Source organism: Miniopterus schreibersii (assembly GCF_964146895.1).
Source record: "Miniopterus schreibersii genome assembly, chromosome: 7".
NCBI classification, from domain to species: domain Eukaryota; kingdom Metazoa; phylum Chordata; class Mammalia; order Chiroptera; family Miniopteridae; genus Miniopterus; species Miniopterus schreibersii.
The window spans coordinates 83061996-83078744 of record NC_138108.1 but is presented as its reverse complement, the minus strand read 5'-3'; the positions used below and the strand labels follow the sequence as shown (position 1 = coordinate 83078744).

Sequence of the window (16749 nt, the reverse complement as noted above, 5' to 3'; positions counted from 1 at the left end):
AGAATAAATAATATTACATGTTAGAGTATAATAGTATTTTATAGGAGAAATAGTGTTCTTAGAAGAAACATACTGAAGTATTCAGGGGTGATGCATACAACGGCAGCTGATTGTAGAAGGATTTAGAAAATGAATTTGGGAGCAGGTGGATAGAGAGAAGACAACATTGCCCAGCTGATGTGGCTCAGCGGTTGAGCATTGACCTATGCACCAGGAGATTGTGGTTCAGTTCCCGGTCAGGGCACAGGCCTGGGTTGCAGGCTTGGTCCCCAGTCGGGGGCATGCAGGAGGCAGCCCGTCCATGTTGATGTCTCTTTCTCTCTCCCTCTCTCCCTCCCTCTCCTTCTCTCCCTAAAAAAATCAATGATAACATATTTATTAAAAAAGTAAAATCTTAAGAACTGATTACTCCAGGTGATGGATGTATGGGCTTGTTCTATTTTTTTAACTTTACTGTAAATTGGAAATATTTCTAAATAAAATGGAGCAAAAGAAAATTGAAAAGACTGAAGAAAAAGCAAGTCTTGTCCTGACGGAAGCCATGGGCAGGTGACTCCCACAGATGAGCCCCATGACCGTGCTGCCTTCTGACATCTCTCACCTCCTGTGGCCTCTCTGGTGCATGCACCTTTCCTGCTTGCAGGCCCCGCATCCTGCTTCCCCACAGGCTTCCGCCGCAGTGCTGGTCCTCCCTCATAACGGCTCGGCTTCAGCGACACTCCCGGCTGACCCAGTTTCTCAGTTCCAGAGTTCCTAGAGGCAGTGAAATTGTTCACCAGCCAGGGCGCCAGCCAGCCATGGAACGAGGCCACTGGTGAAGTTAATAGCCACCCTGAGTAGAGACCGGGTGGGCCAGGGCAGATGGCAGAGCGGATGCCCCCAAACAGCTCTGTGACAGTTGGCAGGCAGGAATCCACACACTCCTTTTTTGTGATTATATAAGTATTAAATATTCATTATAAATATTTAAATGATAATAAAAAGTCTTTGGGAGGCAGTAGTAAAGAGCCTGGGATGAGGGGCGAGACTGGCTGAGTTCAAATGGGAACACTTATGTGTATCCTAAAATTGACGACTTCCTCTCTCTCTGCCTCTGTGTGCTCATGGGTAGAATAGAGTTAACCATAGTGCCAGCTTCATGTGGTTATGAGGATGGATGGAGTGAAGGATGTCAAGCACTTGGCATTGATAGAAGCAGTTAAAAATGCTCACTGCGATGATTATTACTCAATTCTACGTTCTGATATGTTTACTTCCTGCCTGTTTTTGCCTGTAATATTGGGATTGTAAAATATGTACTTTTAAAAATGCACAATTTCACTGTTTTTCTCCCATTTAACGTTGTATCATGTTTTCTTACATCATGTGCTTCTCTGAAACATGAACTAAGAGCTGTAAGGTGTTTCATTAGGCGGACGTTCTGCTGTTTTCCCTCACAGCTTCAGGAGAGGAGCCCCGCCGAGACATGAAGGCCGGGCTCCCCCAAGAGGAAGGGATGGCTTTCCTGGTCCTGAAGACTTTGGTCCAGAGGAGAGTTTTGATGCTTCTGATGAAGCTGCCCGAGGAAGAGATCTCCGGGGACGAGGTCGGGGGGCCCCACGAGGTATGTGCTGAGGACACTGGGCTCTGTGAAGGGCGGGTGGAGAGGGGCCTGTTTGGGAACACCCCTGAAATAGCCTGCCTGTGGTGGTGTTCTGCTCCCTTGTGCAGGAGGAAGGAAGGGTTTGCTGCCCACCCCCGACGAGTTCCCTCGGTTTGAAGGAGGACGCAAACCGGACTCCTGGGACGGAGGCCGAGAGTCAGGTAGGGAGGGGCTGCCTGTGGCTTATGGGGACTCAGACAGCTGGCCAAGGACCCCTGGGCCTGAAGGTCCACCAGGTGCTCTCTTTTCCAGCCTACTCTCCACTGGGGGTCGGATTGTTTTCACATCCTTCAGCCAACAACAGCGCCCTATCGCAGGAGATGAGAGGTGGAGCGCAGAAACGGGTGACAGGATCCACTGGCTTTGTTCTATTGAGCCAGACAGTTAAATGAATTAAAGTTTTCTCAGTCTTAATTGCTAAAACAGACAAATATTATTAGTTATAACTCTCATAAATGATCTCTCTTTGGAGTCCTCAGTAATTTTTAAGAGCGTTAAGATATCCTGAGACTAAAAAGCTAGAGGTCCACTTTTCTGGACTTTACCTTCCCCTTAATTTAGATGCTAGGTCGACTTCTAGTCTTGACCTTTTTTAAACGTACTCGTGGTGTGTTTCCTGCACGAGTGAATGTTGTTTCTCACATTGCTCCTTACTCTTAACAGTATAATTGCCGCCTGCTGTTGGCTGCATTGTAATGTAATGGGATTGTCAGATCCTCAGCCTTGCCCATCTGTGTTTCCATTTCAGGGCCAGGTCATGAACATTTCCGTGATGCTCCCCGCCCTGACCATCCCCCTCATGATGGTCATTCCCCAGCTAGCAGAGAACGTTCCTCTTCTCTCCAAGGCATGGACATGGCATCCCTGCCACCCCGAAAGCGCCCCTGGCATGATGGGCCAGGGGCCTCTGAGCACAGAGAAATGGAAACCCCAGGGGGTCCTTCTGAGGATCGAGGAGGCAAAGGTAAGTGGAGGCCAGTGATTCCAGTTCTGGGAGCTGTTGTTGCCACAGCCCTGCCAAGAAGGCTGCAGGGGCCTCTGGAGGCCTCATCTCCAGGCCAGCCCCATCCCAGGGAATGCCTGTTCTATCTCTCCCCTGCTAGGGCACCATTCTACCCTCCAGGGCCTAGGCTGTGGAAAGGTACATGGTCCCAAATGTGGTACAGATGCAGTTTTCTTGGGCTCACCCCACAGCCAGTCGGAGCTCTCACTCAGGACTGCAAGTTTGCCTTCGGCACAAGTCTCCTCCACTTGCTTTCAAGAATCTCTGCTTTGCCCTGGCTGGTGTGGCTCAGTTGGTTGGGCATCGTCCTGTGCGCCAGGAGGTGGCCGTTTTGATTCCCGGTCAGGGCACATGCAGGGTTATGGGCTTGATCCCCAGTAAAGGGTGTGCAGGAGGCAGCCGATGGATGTTTTGCTCTCGCATCAATGTTGTTTTCTCTCTCACTCTCTGCTTTGCTCAAGTTTAGCTTTTTGTCAGGGTGCCCAGCACTGTCTCTGCTGATGGTACTTCCTGCTCTAAGTGGCAGATGTGCTCTCCACTGATGACTCATCTGAGCCCTGGAGGGTCTCTTCAGTGAGTGGCTGGTGGAATTGTCCTCTCCCAGGATCTGGGTTTCTTTTAGTGTGGGCCCAGAAGGAATGCTACTTGTGCCCATAGTTACAAAGACTTTGGGGAACACAGTCTGGAAGGGGTTGTTTTTAAGTGGGGGCAATAAGAGTATTTCTACAACTTTTGGATCTTTATTTTTGGTGCAGCACTAACTTTTAGCCAGGGTTAGTAGCCACTAAATGCTAACTACAACTGTGGTCTCAAGGTTAGGCTGTGCTGTTGCATATGTGGTGTGGTTTGGGGGCTTCTGTCAGGGAGGCTTTGGCCTCCCTGACAAAGTTCTGGCTTTTGTTGTTGTTCTTTTTTTAAAAAATTTATCTTTATTGTTGAAAGTATTACAGATATCCCATTTCCCCCCCTTGACCCCTACTATACTTCACCTGCCCCAGTCATTCACCTCACTATTGTCTGTGTCCATGGGTCATGCATATATGTATATAAGTTCTTTGATTAGTCTCTCCCCTCCCACTCCACCACCCCTGCCTTCCCTTTGAGATTTGTCAGTCTGTTCCATGCTTCTATGTCTCTGGATCTATTTTATTCATCAGTTTATTTTGTTCATTAGATCCAACATATGAGTGAGATCATGTAAAACTGAATCAGGAAGAATCAGAAAACCTGAATAGGCTAATAACAACTGATGAAATCGAAGCAGCAATAAAAAACTCCCAGCAAACAAAAGCCCTGGTCCAGATGGCTTCACAGGGGTACTCTACCAAGCATTCTACTTCTTACTACAGCAGTCCCTTTAATGTTTCTTGCAGTGCTGGTTTGGTGGTGATAAACTCCTTTAGCCTATTTTTGTCTGGGAAGCTCTTTTTAAAAAAATATACATCTTTATTGATTTCAGAGAGAGGAAGGCAGAGGGAGAGAGAGAGAAAGGAACATCAATGAAGAGAGAGACATTAAGTGGCTGCCTCCTGCATGCATGCCCCTACTGGGGATTGAGCCCCCAACCCAGGCATGTGCCCTGACTGGGAATTGAACCAAAATCTCCTGGATCATAGTTCGATGCTCAGCTGCTAAGCCACGCTGGCTGGGCTGGGAAGCTCTTTATTTCACCATCTATTTTGAATGATAGCTTTGCTGGATAGAGTAGTCTTGGTGTCAGATCCTTGTTTTGCATTACCTTGAATACTTCATGCCATTCCCTTCTGGCCTGTAGAGACTCTGATGAGAAGTCAGTTGACAGCCTTATGGGAACTCCTTTGTAGGTAACAGATTGCTTTTCTGTTGCTGCCTTTAAGATGCGCTGTCTTGAATTTTTGATATATTAAGTATGATGTTTCTGGGCGTGGGCCTCTTTGGGTTCTTGCTTGGGACTCTGTGCCTCCTGAACTTGTGTGATTTTTTTTTTCCTTCACCAGGTTAGGGAAGTTTTCTGCTATTATTTCTTCAAACAGGTTCCCTTACCCTTGCTTACTTTTGACCTCCTCTGGCACTCCTATGATGTGAATATTGTTACGCTTCATGTTGTCCCACAGCTCCCTTAAACTGTCCTCCTGTTTTTTCTTTTTGGATCTCTGATTGAATGCTTTTTTTCTACCCAGTCCTCTAATCGCTGATCTGATCCTCAGCTTCCATTAACCTGCTGTATATCCCTTCCAATGTATTCTTTTTTTTTTTTTTTTTAAGATGGATAAACAATGTATTTATATACTATGTAATATTATTCAGCCTTAAAAGGAAGGAAATTCTGACACATGTTACAACATGGGGGAACCTTGAAAACATTATGGCAAGTGAAATAAGCCAGACAAAATAGAACAAAAAATGCATGATTCTCTTTGTATAAAGTACCTAGGATAAGCAAAGTCATAGAGACAGAAAGTAGAATAGAGTTTAGCAAGGGCTGTGAAGAGGGAGGAATGGGGAGCCATCACTTGACAAGTTTCTATTAGGGATGATGAAAAGTTGTGGAAATGGATGGTGGTGACGTTTGTACAACATTGTGTATGTTCTCAATGCCTATGACTTGGTAGGCTTGAAAATGGCTAAAATGGTCAATTTTATTTGTGGTTTATTATATTTACTGAGTATCAGCCACACACAAGACAAGGTGGAGTCTGCCTCAAGGAGATTGCTGCTACCAAGAGAGCTGACTTGTGTAAATAAAGCCCGCCCACCCGTATGCCACTGGGGTGAGGAATGGCCCGGGGCCAAAGGGGATGCCCTGGGAGTTTTGTAGGCTGAGACCAGAATCCCATCCTCCCTTCTCCTCCAGATAAGGTGTTCACCCCAGGAATCCTGTATATGAGTGGGATTTGAGGCCAGATGGCCAGTGGTAGGATATTTTGGGGCACACAGGAACCTTGGGGGCATGTGGCTGTGACCTCACCAGAAGGCAGCCTCCTGCTCAGCTGGATGCTCCTGGCTGTTTGGAAATGCTGCTACGGATGTCATGATTCTGGGTGGAGGGCGTTCAGGAGCCAAATTAGTTTGTGTGAACAAAAAACTCAGTCCTTGATCTGAACCTTCCAGGACTCAAAGGGAGTTTCTTTTCCTTCCTGTTCTTGCCCTGAAAGGAGAGGCCTTTGTTTTTGGGGGTGTCTACCTTGTGCTTCCCCTTTCTTTGTCCCTCTCAGCCTCTGAAAAAGAAACTCCCAGCAGAGTGACTGAAAAGGACACTCTAGCCAACAGCAGCTCCCTATGGCGCCTGGAGGTGAAGGTGGGGCAGCCGGGACAGGGAGCAGGCCACCCTGTCTCTTGAGTTGTCACCCTAACTTTTGATCACACCCAGAGAGGAAGCCTGGTGGCAGGGCTGAGATATCCCTCTGGACCTTCAGCTGCTGCCTGTGGGAGCCCAGCCAGCCCTCTCACACCTCTGCACTTCTTACCAGTCTCTGTGTGGTCTCTGCTTTACATCCTTGGTTATGAGGGTCTCCAGCTAGTCTTCAGTTGATTATGCAGGATGACTTTTCTATATTTTAGTTGTAATTCCAATTTGGTCCTGGGAGGTCAGTGTAGCTTCCATTCAATCTGCCGCCATTTTGGAATCTCTGGCTTTTGTTCTTGACAGTTGTTTGGTTCTTCTCAGAGAAAACCCCTCAGAAATTACATCATGTCACCAGATCTCCCCATCCAAGCACACATTTTGTTGCTGGTCAGTATGGGCACTCAGGACACCTTTTAGGGTCATTGGTCAAGGCCACATGGCTAGTGTGAAAGTGATGTCCCAGCTGACAGCTTCTTTGCCCTTGCACCTTCTGGTGGGTCTAAGCTGTGCTTTGTAAGAAAAGAAGCTAAAATTATTTCTTTAGCTAGCTTTCCTAACCTCTGTCTTAACGGGACTCATTTCCATTTAAAAATTTAAGACAAAATAAAGCTGTAAATAACCTTCTGCTAATGCATTATGGGAGAGGTGGCCAAATCCTATACTCACGAGAAAAAAAATTTTAAGTCAGAATTTTAGTGATACCTAAAATTTGTGTGTCCAATACTGGAACAAATAAAACTGTCCCTGGGAGAAATAATTGTAAAAGCTACTGTTTTTCTTTCTATGCTTCTGTTTTTCAAGAAATAATTTCACTATTTAAAGTGAAATGAAAAGTGCCACATGGTTGTGAGGTAATGCCAGTAAGCGCTTATTCTGGTGAAGCACTTGTCATTGCCCTCGCAGGTGCTCCAGAGTTAAGGCAGTGCTGTGCAGAACTTCCCTCAGCATATCCCTGGTGGCACAGATGGGTGAGGGTACACTTCCTGTACCCTGGAGACATGGCCTACCATGTCCATGACTCCCAGAGGTGCTCTGTGTTTTCCTCTCGCCCTCCCATTGTCTCTGCAACACAGCCTTGGGGAACATGTCTAGTTGGTGTGCACAGGCACAGTCACAAGCCACGTTGAGAATGAGACAGTGATCATGAAGAGGGTGGAGGCACAACTTTTAGTGCCCTGAATGCTGTCCTTAGAACTGTTCTAAAGATTAAAAGACCCAGAAGTGTTGTACTGTCATCACAGAGTACAAGTTTGTACCAGGAGTTATCAGTAGTCTGATATAAAAAAGTCACATGTGAAATCAATGTTTTATTTCAGGCCGAGGGGGCCCAGGACCTTCCCAAAGAGTGCCAAAATCCGGGCGTTCCAGTTCCTTGGATGGAGATCACCATGACGGATACCACAGAGATGAACCTTTTGGGGGCCCTCCGGGCAGTGGCACGCCTTCTAGAGGGGTCCGGAGTGGCAGTAACTGGGGTAGAGGGAGTACCATGAACTCTGGTCCACCAAGGCGGGGAGCTTCAAGGGGTGGTGGAAGGGGTCGGTAGAAGTTGGGGTTGAGTATCCCTTGGCCTCTCTGGACAGTATTTAAGAACTTCTTGTGAACTTACCAAGAGAAACAAAAGGAAGCCTGCACCTTGTAGCCCTGAACTCTTTTTCTGGGGCAGCTGAATTCCGCGAGCCCCGTGAGGTCTTCGGGATGGAGACTGCTGCTGGCTGCCCAGAGTAGCTTCCTGGTCTTGTCCTGCACACCCTCACTGCCAGCTCCTACACTGTTTTGTGAAGATAAAAGCTGGAGGTTTTTAAGTGTCACAAGACAAGGAGTACCTCTGCAAAATTAAGTTCATGTTCAATTGGGAATTTGTTTCTATATGTACAGTTTGTCAGAGAAAAAACATTAAGTTGTTTTTGTATGAATACAGAATGTGATTTATGCAAGAATTCAGAAAACAACCAGTTGTGACGTGCTTGCCTTAAGGAAACCCTTAGTTCCCATTGCGTCCAGTCTGCTGAGGGGTGTACAGTTAGTGCTTATACTTGTAAGCACACTTGATGGAACCTCTATAAGTCATCTAAATTAATTTCACCTGTGAACTTTGTTTTTAAACAAATTCTCATCCAACCGTTATTCTGTCATACTTATTTTTGTAATAGAGTGAGAAATACCTTAAAACCATAACACAGTTTGTAGAGTCAAAGTCTTAGATGTGTTCTGGCAGATCGAAAATTATACTCTGGAAAAAAAAAATATTCTCATTATCCAAGCAACTAGGGGTTTCCCCTTGAGTGCATCTTCTAGTAATCACCTTAGACTTGAATTGCCTTGTTTCTGACTAGAGGAACTTGATGTAAGCCAGAAATTAACTTATATGTACTCTTTGATTATTGTAAATCATTTCACAAATTGTTTAAGTTGACAAGAATGGACCAAAATGTCTGCAACAATCTTGCAAAACTTCAGTAATTTCTTTCTCTTCTACACTAGTTATGTGGAAATACATAGTGTTTATAAGGCCGAGGATAGTCCTAACTCACAGTAAGCCAGAAGTTATTGTCTACAACAAATTCCTTTAGTTTTAAATGTAACATTTGACCCCATTTGAATGGATGCCAAAAGTTCAGTTTGAGATGACTCCGTAATACTTTCTATATTGACCCTTACTTTGTTTTGAGAAGAAGAAAGTTTTTCTTATTCAAAGCTTCAGTTTGGCATTGGAGACAAATGTGCTGGGCAAACTTGGTGCTGGAAACAGTAGTTGCTTAGAAAATCCCATTTCTAAGGCTGGATAGTACATGTAAAAAAATTCTTAACTGCCTCCCTATTAATGTAAAAAATGGTAAAAGCTGTTATTTCTGCAGAGTGAGAAAATGGCAGTCACTCACATTGCTTTTCAGGGTATTAGAACCTATAAACTGTAAGTGAATAACTTTCACTTTACTCTGAAATTAAAAACATTTATCGGCACCTCACTGTGAACATGATTAGGTGGCTTGAGACTGCTTCAGGTTTGTGGATATTCTTTATTTGCCCTCCATTGGTGTATCTTAAAAAGAAGTTGTAATCAATTCTGAGAAGCTGAAAAGGGATTCTATCAAGATCAGGCTCCTTTTTCTGAGATTCATGTGGTAAGAAACTTTATCGTCCTAACATTTTAGGCTTTACCTTTAAAACATAGTACCCCAGTAAGCAGATAGCCAGATCGCATTTTGAGTATGAATTCATTTAGAAAAAAGTGAAATCTCTACATTATATACTTATGAAATACTTAGGAGATACATATATACATTTTAAAACATCACTGACAGAATACATAGTGCTTTGAATTTCATAAAAGCTAGATTTTCAGTGTTGAGTTCTTGAGAAAATGGGAAAACAGTATTTAGAAATAACATCAACATAAAAATGTGCTGAACATGGTATAATCTCCAGTTGTGAAAATTCTAGAGAAATTGAGAATTAGAACAGAGATTTAACTAGGGTGTAGAAAGAGCAGCCAAGGGCACAAGATTTCCCAGTTAAAAAAATAAATCACTCCCTGAAAACTGCATTTGCTTTTACAAACACCCTCCTGGTTTTTCCTCTTAAGGTAGGTAACCCTATTTACTGGTCCAGGAACAAGCCATTATTCTTTTTAAATTATTTTTTATTTCTCACCTGAGGATATTTTTTCCATTGCTTTAAAGGGAGAGAAACATTGATGTGGGGGAGAAGCACGGATGGGTTGCCTCCTGCACCTGACCGAGCCTGCAACCGCAGCACACGCCCTGGCTGGAGTCGAACTCGGGACCCTGCGGCTGGCAGCCAGCGCTCCAACCACGGGGCCAAACCGCCAGCGCCGGGCGTGTTCTCCCCGGGGCTGGGCGGGCGCCGCGCTTCGGGGTCGCTGCTCGCCGCGGGGACGTTCCTCAGGACCCAAGGGGACACGTGCTGAGCTGGACAAGAGGCGGTGCGGGACGCACCTGTGTAGGGGACACTGGAACCCAGCCCCCAAATGCCGAGCGGAAGAGCGGCTCCCGGCCCGCCCCGAGCGAGGCGTCCCGAGCTCTGCGCCCGGACGCGGACGGAACCGACCTGAAGTTTGGCTCTTTGTGCCCTGAGAACCATGGAAATCGAATTTTAAAATCCTAAGTACGCTTTACATTCTAGTTCACATATAACTGGGGACAAACATGTAGTTTCACAGACTCATCCGAATATTCAGCCCATGCTGTCCGTGGGTTTGGCGCGCAGGCGAGTCCTGGGAGGGGGACGGGGCCGCCAGCTGAGAAGCGTCTCCGTCGCGTCCGGGGGGCGGCCGGGGGGCGCGGGCGGCGGGTCCCCGAGGTCACTGGCGTGCGCCGGGCGTCAGTGCAGACTTCTAGGTCCACTGTTTCCTCTTCAGTGAAGTTTTCCTCTGACTTTATAAGGCACATTTATAATTTCACTTAAAAAAGTGAGATAAACCCTCTTAAGTACTTTTAAAAAGTCTGGTGGGTAAATTTAAATAGCTACCCTCATGGATCCACGCACATCGGAGAGGAAGGGAAACCGCCTCCAAGAGCCGGAGGAGGCGCGCGAGCCCGGCGGCCCCGCCCCGCAGCCCTCGCCCGGGGGCTCCCCGCGCGCCTCAGGGCCCCCGGCGGGGCTCCCGGAAGGGGAGCGCCAGGTCCAAGAACAGTCGCAGGGCAGCTAATTAAGAGTTTTTGCTTTTACTAAGGTCACGGCCCACGGTCAACGCCAACACAACTCGTCCATGTTTCGCAGCGCGTCCGCCCAACGACCGAGCCCCGCTCGGCGCACAGGCCCCCGAGGGCGGAACAGAAGCTGGGACGGAGGCTCTTCCAAACGGCTTCTCAGTTTTAAACGGCGCTCCAAGTCACAGGCGGCGCGGCGGCGTCCTGCCCGGCGGCGAGCCCCGCGCCCCTCACACGGGCAGCGCCCTGGCCAGGCCGCCGGGGGGGCGCCAGCGCCCGAGCGCCAGGCGGAGCGCGGCGCCGGCGCCTCGCGGGAGCAGGCCCACCAGCGCGGCCGCCAGCGCGGCCACCTGCGCGCAGGCGCCGAGCGCCGTGAGGAACGTACTGCGCAAGCCCAGCGCCGCGTACAGCGTGGCGGCCAGCGCCGCGGCGTAGAGCAGCGCGGGCCGCGAGGGCGCCTCCTCGCCGCGCAGCAGGCGCTTGCACGCCGCGCCGCCCCGCAGGAGCGCGCCTCCCGCGAGCGCCAGCGCCGAGCCCAGCGACCAGAGCAGCGCGAACTTGCGGGCGCGCAGCAGCAGCAGCGGCGCGTAGAGCGCGGCCAGGCCGAAGCAGAGGGCGGCCAGCAGCAGGCACACGCCGCCCGCCGCCAGCTGCTGCGTGCGCGTCGCGCTCGGCAGGCACGCCGGGCCCGCCTCCGGCTCCGCGGGGCTCCGCGCCCACGCCCAGCGCAGGCCCGCGCGGTCCAGCCACGCGCCCGCGCCGGCTTCGTCCGCCTTGCCCGCGGCGAGCAGTGGCTCTGCGGCCGCCGGCCCGCCGGCTGTCCCCTGGGCCAGGTACTCCTGCAGCTCGCGGTGGATGTCCGCCATCGCGGGCCGCGCCGTCGCCCGCCCCGTCCCCTCGGTCCTCTGACGGAGGCGCGCTCCCGCGGACGGCTGTTGGTCGGCTGGGCGCCGGGGGCGGGCCCTTCTGCGTCTTCCCTCCCGGCGCCGCGCCTCGTTCTCGGGCGCCAGGCGCCCTGGGCCTGGTAAGTCGCGTCGGAATCAGATTGAAGGTGTTGGGTTGGTGTGGCCGCAAGAGGGCACGGGAAGGACTCTGTGATGAACCGTTGGTATCTTTTTTATTTTATTTTTCCCCCTTTGCTTTCCAGAGAGTGGGAGGGGGACAGAAGCACGAGAGACGCGGCCGTGGCCCGCCCCCCGCACGGCCGCCGGGGCGGAGGTGGAGCCTGGGGAGCTGCCTCCAGGTTCCCCGGTCCCCCTCGCCGGGGCCGTGTCATTGCCGTCCAGGGGGCGGGGCAGCAGGCCTCCCGCGCGGGCTGCGGCTGGCGGGCGACCCAGCGACCCAGGTAGCGCCCTTGCCCGGAGTCATCCCGGGACCCTTTGGCCCGAGGGCGGTGTTTTGCTTTTTCATATAAATGCGAAGACCTGGTTGGCCTCTGACCGTTTGTGAGTTGGGCAGCGCGTAGCTAGCGGAGGGAAAGCGGAGGGAGGGAGGCTGCCCCCCTCCGGCGGCCCCGCGGCCCTGCGGGTGTTACCGGGGAACCTGGTCAGGGGTACGCGGGGACCTGTTCCTAGCGTCGTAGGCTAACCTGCAGTATCTCGGTAAGTTTTTGTAGAAGTTCAGACATGCACGACTGAAAACTCAAAGGGTCACCAGCGGGGGGCGAGTCTCCTGAGGGTTGGGGGTGAGACGTGTCGCGGGCGCGGAGCGGGCGGCCGGAGGCCGAGCGGCGCGTTCCTTGGCCTGCGGAGGGAGGGGATTCTTGACGGATGTCCATTGGTACGAAATAAGTTTCAGTCAATCAGACACTTGGGGAAGTCACTTTCCCTGTTTTAAAGTTTTGTTTTCCTGAGGTTGCAGGTGTGAAAGTCCCCGTTTCATATCCTCTGGTTCCGTTTTAGATTGGAATCCTTTGACACTTGATAATAGTGATCATCGCTTACTGTGGGCAAAAGTCATTAAGATGGCTACTATAAAGAAAAGTTTAAAGCCCCCCAAAAAAGTTTTGGCCAGATGGGGAGAAATTGGAACGCTATTGCTAGGAATAAAAAATGGTACTGCTGCTATGGTAAACAGTATGGCAGTTTCTAAAAAAATTAAAGCTAGAATTACCATATGACTCGGTAATTCTATTGGGTATATATTCAAAAGAATTTAAAGCAAGGTCTTGAGGTACTTGTACACCATGTTCATAGCAGCATTATTAACGGTAGCCAGAAAGTGGAATCAACCCAAGAGTCTGCCTACCAATGATTTAATAGTGGTATATACAGAGAACGGAATATTATTCAGTGTTAAAAATGAAAGAAATTCTGACATACAACATGAATGCACCTTGAGGACATAGGATACTAAGTGAAACAGGTTAGGGACAGAGGTGAACACCTAGTTCAGAGCATAGAGACAGAAAGTAGAATGGTGGTACGTAAATGATGTTACCTAATCATTGACACAGCTGCGAGATGGAAAACAGGTTGTTTTTTTCATTGTACAGATGAGGAAGACTGAAATACTAAGAAGTTAAATGACCTACCCAAGGTCAGCCAAAAAACTGGTGATAGGGCAGGGTTGTGAGTTTCAGTTTTTAACCTTGTGAGCTTCCCTTTATATTACAGAACACTTCCCTGGGATAGAATTATAAAGCCAGAAATCTGCTCTGTTTTGGTTCCTGCCCTGAAAGGACACAGTAAAACCCTTTCCCAACCCTATCCCCCAGCTGCTGCAACAGCTCATCCAGCAGCCTGAGAGCGTGGGGTTGCCACCTGCCTCCATTGTGCCTTGAACCTGCTCGTTCCATCACGTCAGCAAAAGTGTTCATGACAGAGCCACCAAATACTTCTTTTGCCAAGTCCAGTGAAAATTTCAGTCCTTAGGCTCCTTAAATTTATAGGAATATTCCACTCAGTTGCTCACTCCCTTTTAAAATCCAACACATGGCTTCCAGGACAGTACCTAGAACCAGTTGTACCATCTCAAATCTCCTTTGCTCTTTCTCCTAACTCCCAGGGCATCTCTCACTCTCTTTTTTTCTTGGCACTACAAAGAATACTATAAATGGAGCCACTTTAAAATGGAGTTGGAGCTGCCATCCCAGAGGAACTGCCTCGCATGTCATACTCCTCAAACCTTTGGATGTTCAAATGGCAAAATATCCTTTGGACTGGGCCTAGGCAACATTGTATTCCAAGGAACTGTTTCAAAGATGGTAAGAACGGGATATTAGACTACCTTAGCACCACTGTGTTAGCTTATCTGCACCAATAAAAATGCCTTCCTTCTATTGATGTATTTGGTATAATTGTTTCTTTTCTCATAAATGCCTTGTGATTCTGCCCAAATCAGTGCTTCCCAAATAGCCATTCATTGGATCTCAAAGAAATGCTTGTTGAGTCTCACTTTGGTCTTTTGTTTTTAGGTTAACATATCTGGGTCTCATGTGGGTGTAAAATGCCCTCACCTTCATGAACTGCATCCCCTGGAACTGGGTACAGTACCTACAAGAGCCTGTTTTGTGCTCACTGTTTCCACATACTGCACATGAAGTCCACTTTGGTTAAGACTCTGCTCCTTTGGGTTGAAGTTAAATGCCTTTAAGATCTATAGGGGTTTTCCCCTCAAGGGTGTGTGTGTGTGGGGGGGGGGTGTTGTCCCATGCCAGCAATATGGGGCCCTCACTCTCCAAGTTCCTCAAAAAAGTTCCTTCCTTGGGAACCCTAGCTAGTTATATATACAAACATTTTGGTTCTTCCTCTTTTAATAAAATGGGCCAACTTAACCAAAATAAATTTAAAACTTTACTGGCCATTTCAGGAAAACCTTTAATTCCAACTCAGGAACTGATCCCTATCCCACCCCCTTAAAGGAGTGGCACCTAAACCTCCCAGAGACCATGGAATACATCCTTTGACAAGCAGAAGTTCCATAAGACAAAAGGACTTCTCTCAAAAGATCCTAAAAGAAACTGGTCAGCATAAGAGAAAATATAAATGTAAGCTTGAGAAAATGTTCATGCTTCCTAGTAATCATGGAATTTCAACTTTCCTCTACCATTTTTATACCTAAAAGGTTTGTAAAACAAAAATCACAATCATAACACACTACTGGGAAATTTCTGGTGAAATTGGTATGGTCACACTCCTAGTAACAGAAGTTTGTACTACCTGTTATGGAAAGCAACATGAAAATAACTTTGGAGCTATAAAATTTTTTATAGATTTAATTCCATGGACAATAATTCCCCGCTAGGACACATCCTAGAGAAATCATCTTGCAACCAACAATGGGAAGACTGGTACTGTTGTAATTAACTAGTTAATAATAGGAAAGGAGCAAAGGGAGGGCCAAGCATAGGCATGTTCCCTGCAAATCACAGGGGGAGGGAACCACAGGGAAGATAGATACATGCCCGGTAAAATTGGGGTGACGGGAGATACTTGCCTGTCAATGACACCTGGGGACAGATGGTTGGCCAGAATGGGCGTGGCCACTGCAAGGTCGTGAAGATCTGGAATACATAAATCCCTTAAAGGAACTCACTCTCTTGTGCTCAACTCTTGTGCTTTTGGGACTCTTGGGACTCTGGTTGCTTGGGTCGCACCCTCTTGGTTCTCTTGCATTCACCTGTATGGCCTATGGCCATGTGGACCCTACGCGCAATGGACTAATGGGCTGCAACTAGCCTGATGCTGAACTGGACCTGGCTCCAACAAGGAAAGAAAACTGGACACTGGTTTTGCTTCTAGCTTTGCTGAAACCCCAGCTACACTTCTATGACTGGACTAAGGGAAATGGGACTGTAGGAACCCAGGGGTGTAATTCCATGGAAATAAAGCTTCCTACTATACAGTATGTTATCCTCTGGTGGGGGCCTCTGGAAATGCTTATTCCACCAGTACTCCAAAGACCCCACTCCCACTAGCTGGAGGGGGGAGATGAGTCATGCTCCCCTCCAATAACAAACATGCCCTCTATAGCCTTGTTTATAATCACAAATACTTGATAAGTCCAAAATCAGACTGCAAGTGAATTATGGATACATCAACCAATGCAATATTATGTAGAAGTTACTACGATAGAAATCATTAAGACAATGAGGACATTTGGGGAATGTTTATGAACATTATCTGAATAAAACAAACTCTAAGCTTAGTTATATGTACCAAAAAAGAAAGAAACTTTGGCCAGCTGGGCAGATACTTTCAGATTTCTTACTCTGTCCCTCCTGAAACCTGACAAAATATTTCCAAGACTTTAGTAACTCTATGATCAGAAATTTGGCAACATTAAAAGTTTGATAGGATTTTAAAAATATGTATCTTTATTGATTTCAGAGAGAGGAAGGGAGAGGGAGAGAGAGTTGAAACATCAACGATGAATCATTGATTGGCTGCCCCCTGCACGCCCCCTGCTGGGGATTGACCTGGAAACCCAGGCACGTGCCCTGACCGGGAATCAAACTGCAATCTCCCGGATCCTAGGTTGACGCTCAACCACTGGACTTGATAGGATTTTTAAAGCTTCCTCAGCAACTCCCAATCCATCTTGCAGACAATCAGAAATGTAAACAGCCTTTAACTGCCTGAGACTAAACAAACCAAAGCAAAAATACAGAAAGAAAAGCTGTCTAAAATCACAAGTGGCTAAAAGTTTTCCTTACCCAAACAGCACCCCCACCAGCCTACTTAAAAATTATGACCAAATACAAGTCTGAAAAGCCGTCTCTAAAAATAATAAAAGCCTTACTATCTGAATGAATAAACTTATCCCAACTATTACAGATTAGTGAGGTTTTGCCTTATTGTACTGTGTCATGGCTGAAAATTACAAAACCCCCAAAGCGATCAGGTCTCTGGTTGTGTGTGTATGTGTGTGTGTGTGTAACCATATCCTAGCTAAACAATGTGGGGCTTGCTCTGTTGTTAATAGTGCTGTTAATAATATAAATAATTTATATGTAATTATATATTTACTTATATGGTATATAATAATATACATAATATATATGTAAATTCACACACACACACACCCTCCTCTGGAGGATATTAATAAAATTGGTTTATAAAGAGTTCTGTTTAATTGGTTTAAAGTAATTAAGTGCTTATATATG

General features: G+C 47.6%; 2 protein-coding genes and 1 long non-coding RNA gene across 8 annotated transcripts in view; 2 read left to right on the top strand and 1 right to left on the bottom strand.

The window, feature by feature from the left end:
- Nucleotides 1–8091, top strand: part of WDR33 (WD repeat domain 33) — a 101799-nt gene extending 93708 nt beyond the window's left edge. For all 6 annotated transcript variants that reach the window (XM_081142009.1, XM_081142012.1, XM_081142008.1 and 3 more), the window contains 4 exons: nucleotides 1440–1603; nucleotides 1711–1803; nucleotides 2391–2606; nucleotides 7287–8091. In XM_081142009.1, coding sequence (XP_080998135.1) covers nucleotides 1440–1603; nucleotides 1711–1803; nucleotides 2391–2606; nucleotides 7287–7516 — 703 coding nt within the window. In that variant the 3' untranslated portion in view covers nucleotides 7517–8091. The remainder of the gene's footprint in view (nucleotides 1–1439; nucleotides 1604–1710; nucleotides 1804–2390; nucleotides 2607–7286) is intronic.
- A 2683-nt stretch (nucleotides 8092–10774) lies between these two features.
- SFT2D3 (SFT2 domain containing 3) lies at nucleotides 10775–11598 on the bottom strand. Its single transcript, XM_081142038.1, has one exon. It carries the CDS (start codon nucleotides 11507–11509, stop codon nucleotides 10874–10876), a length of 636 nt encoding a protein of 211 aa, XP_080998164.1. The 5' UTR covers nucleotides 11510–11598; the 3' UTR covers nucleotides 10775–10873.
- Nucleotides 11594–15803, top strand: LOC308559351. The gene is made up of 4 exons (XR_013999132.1): nucleotides 11594–11667; nucleotides 11791–11988; nucleotides 13688–13848; nucleotides 14059–15803. It is a non-coding gene; the product is annotated as an uncharacterized lncRNA (long non-coding RNA).
- Nucleotides 15804–16749: the final 946 nt, after the last annotated feature.

Excerpts from the sequence above, each read along its gene's own strand:
- SFT2D3 (XM_081142038.1), bottom strand. The coding sequence starts at position 11,509 with ATGGCGGACATCCACCGCGAGCTGCAGGAGTACCTGGCCCAGGGGACA.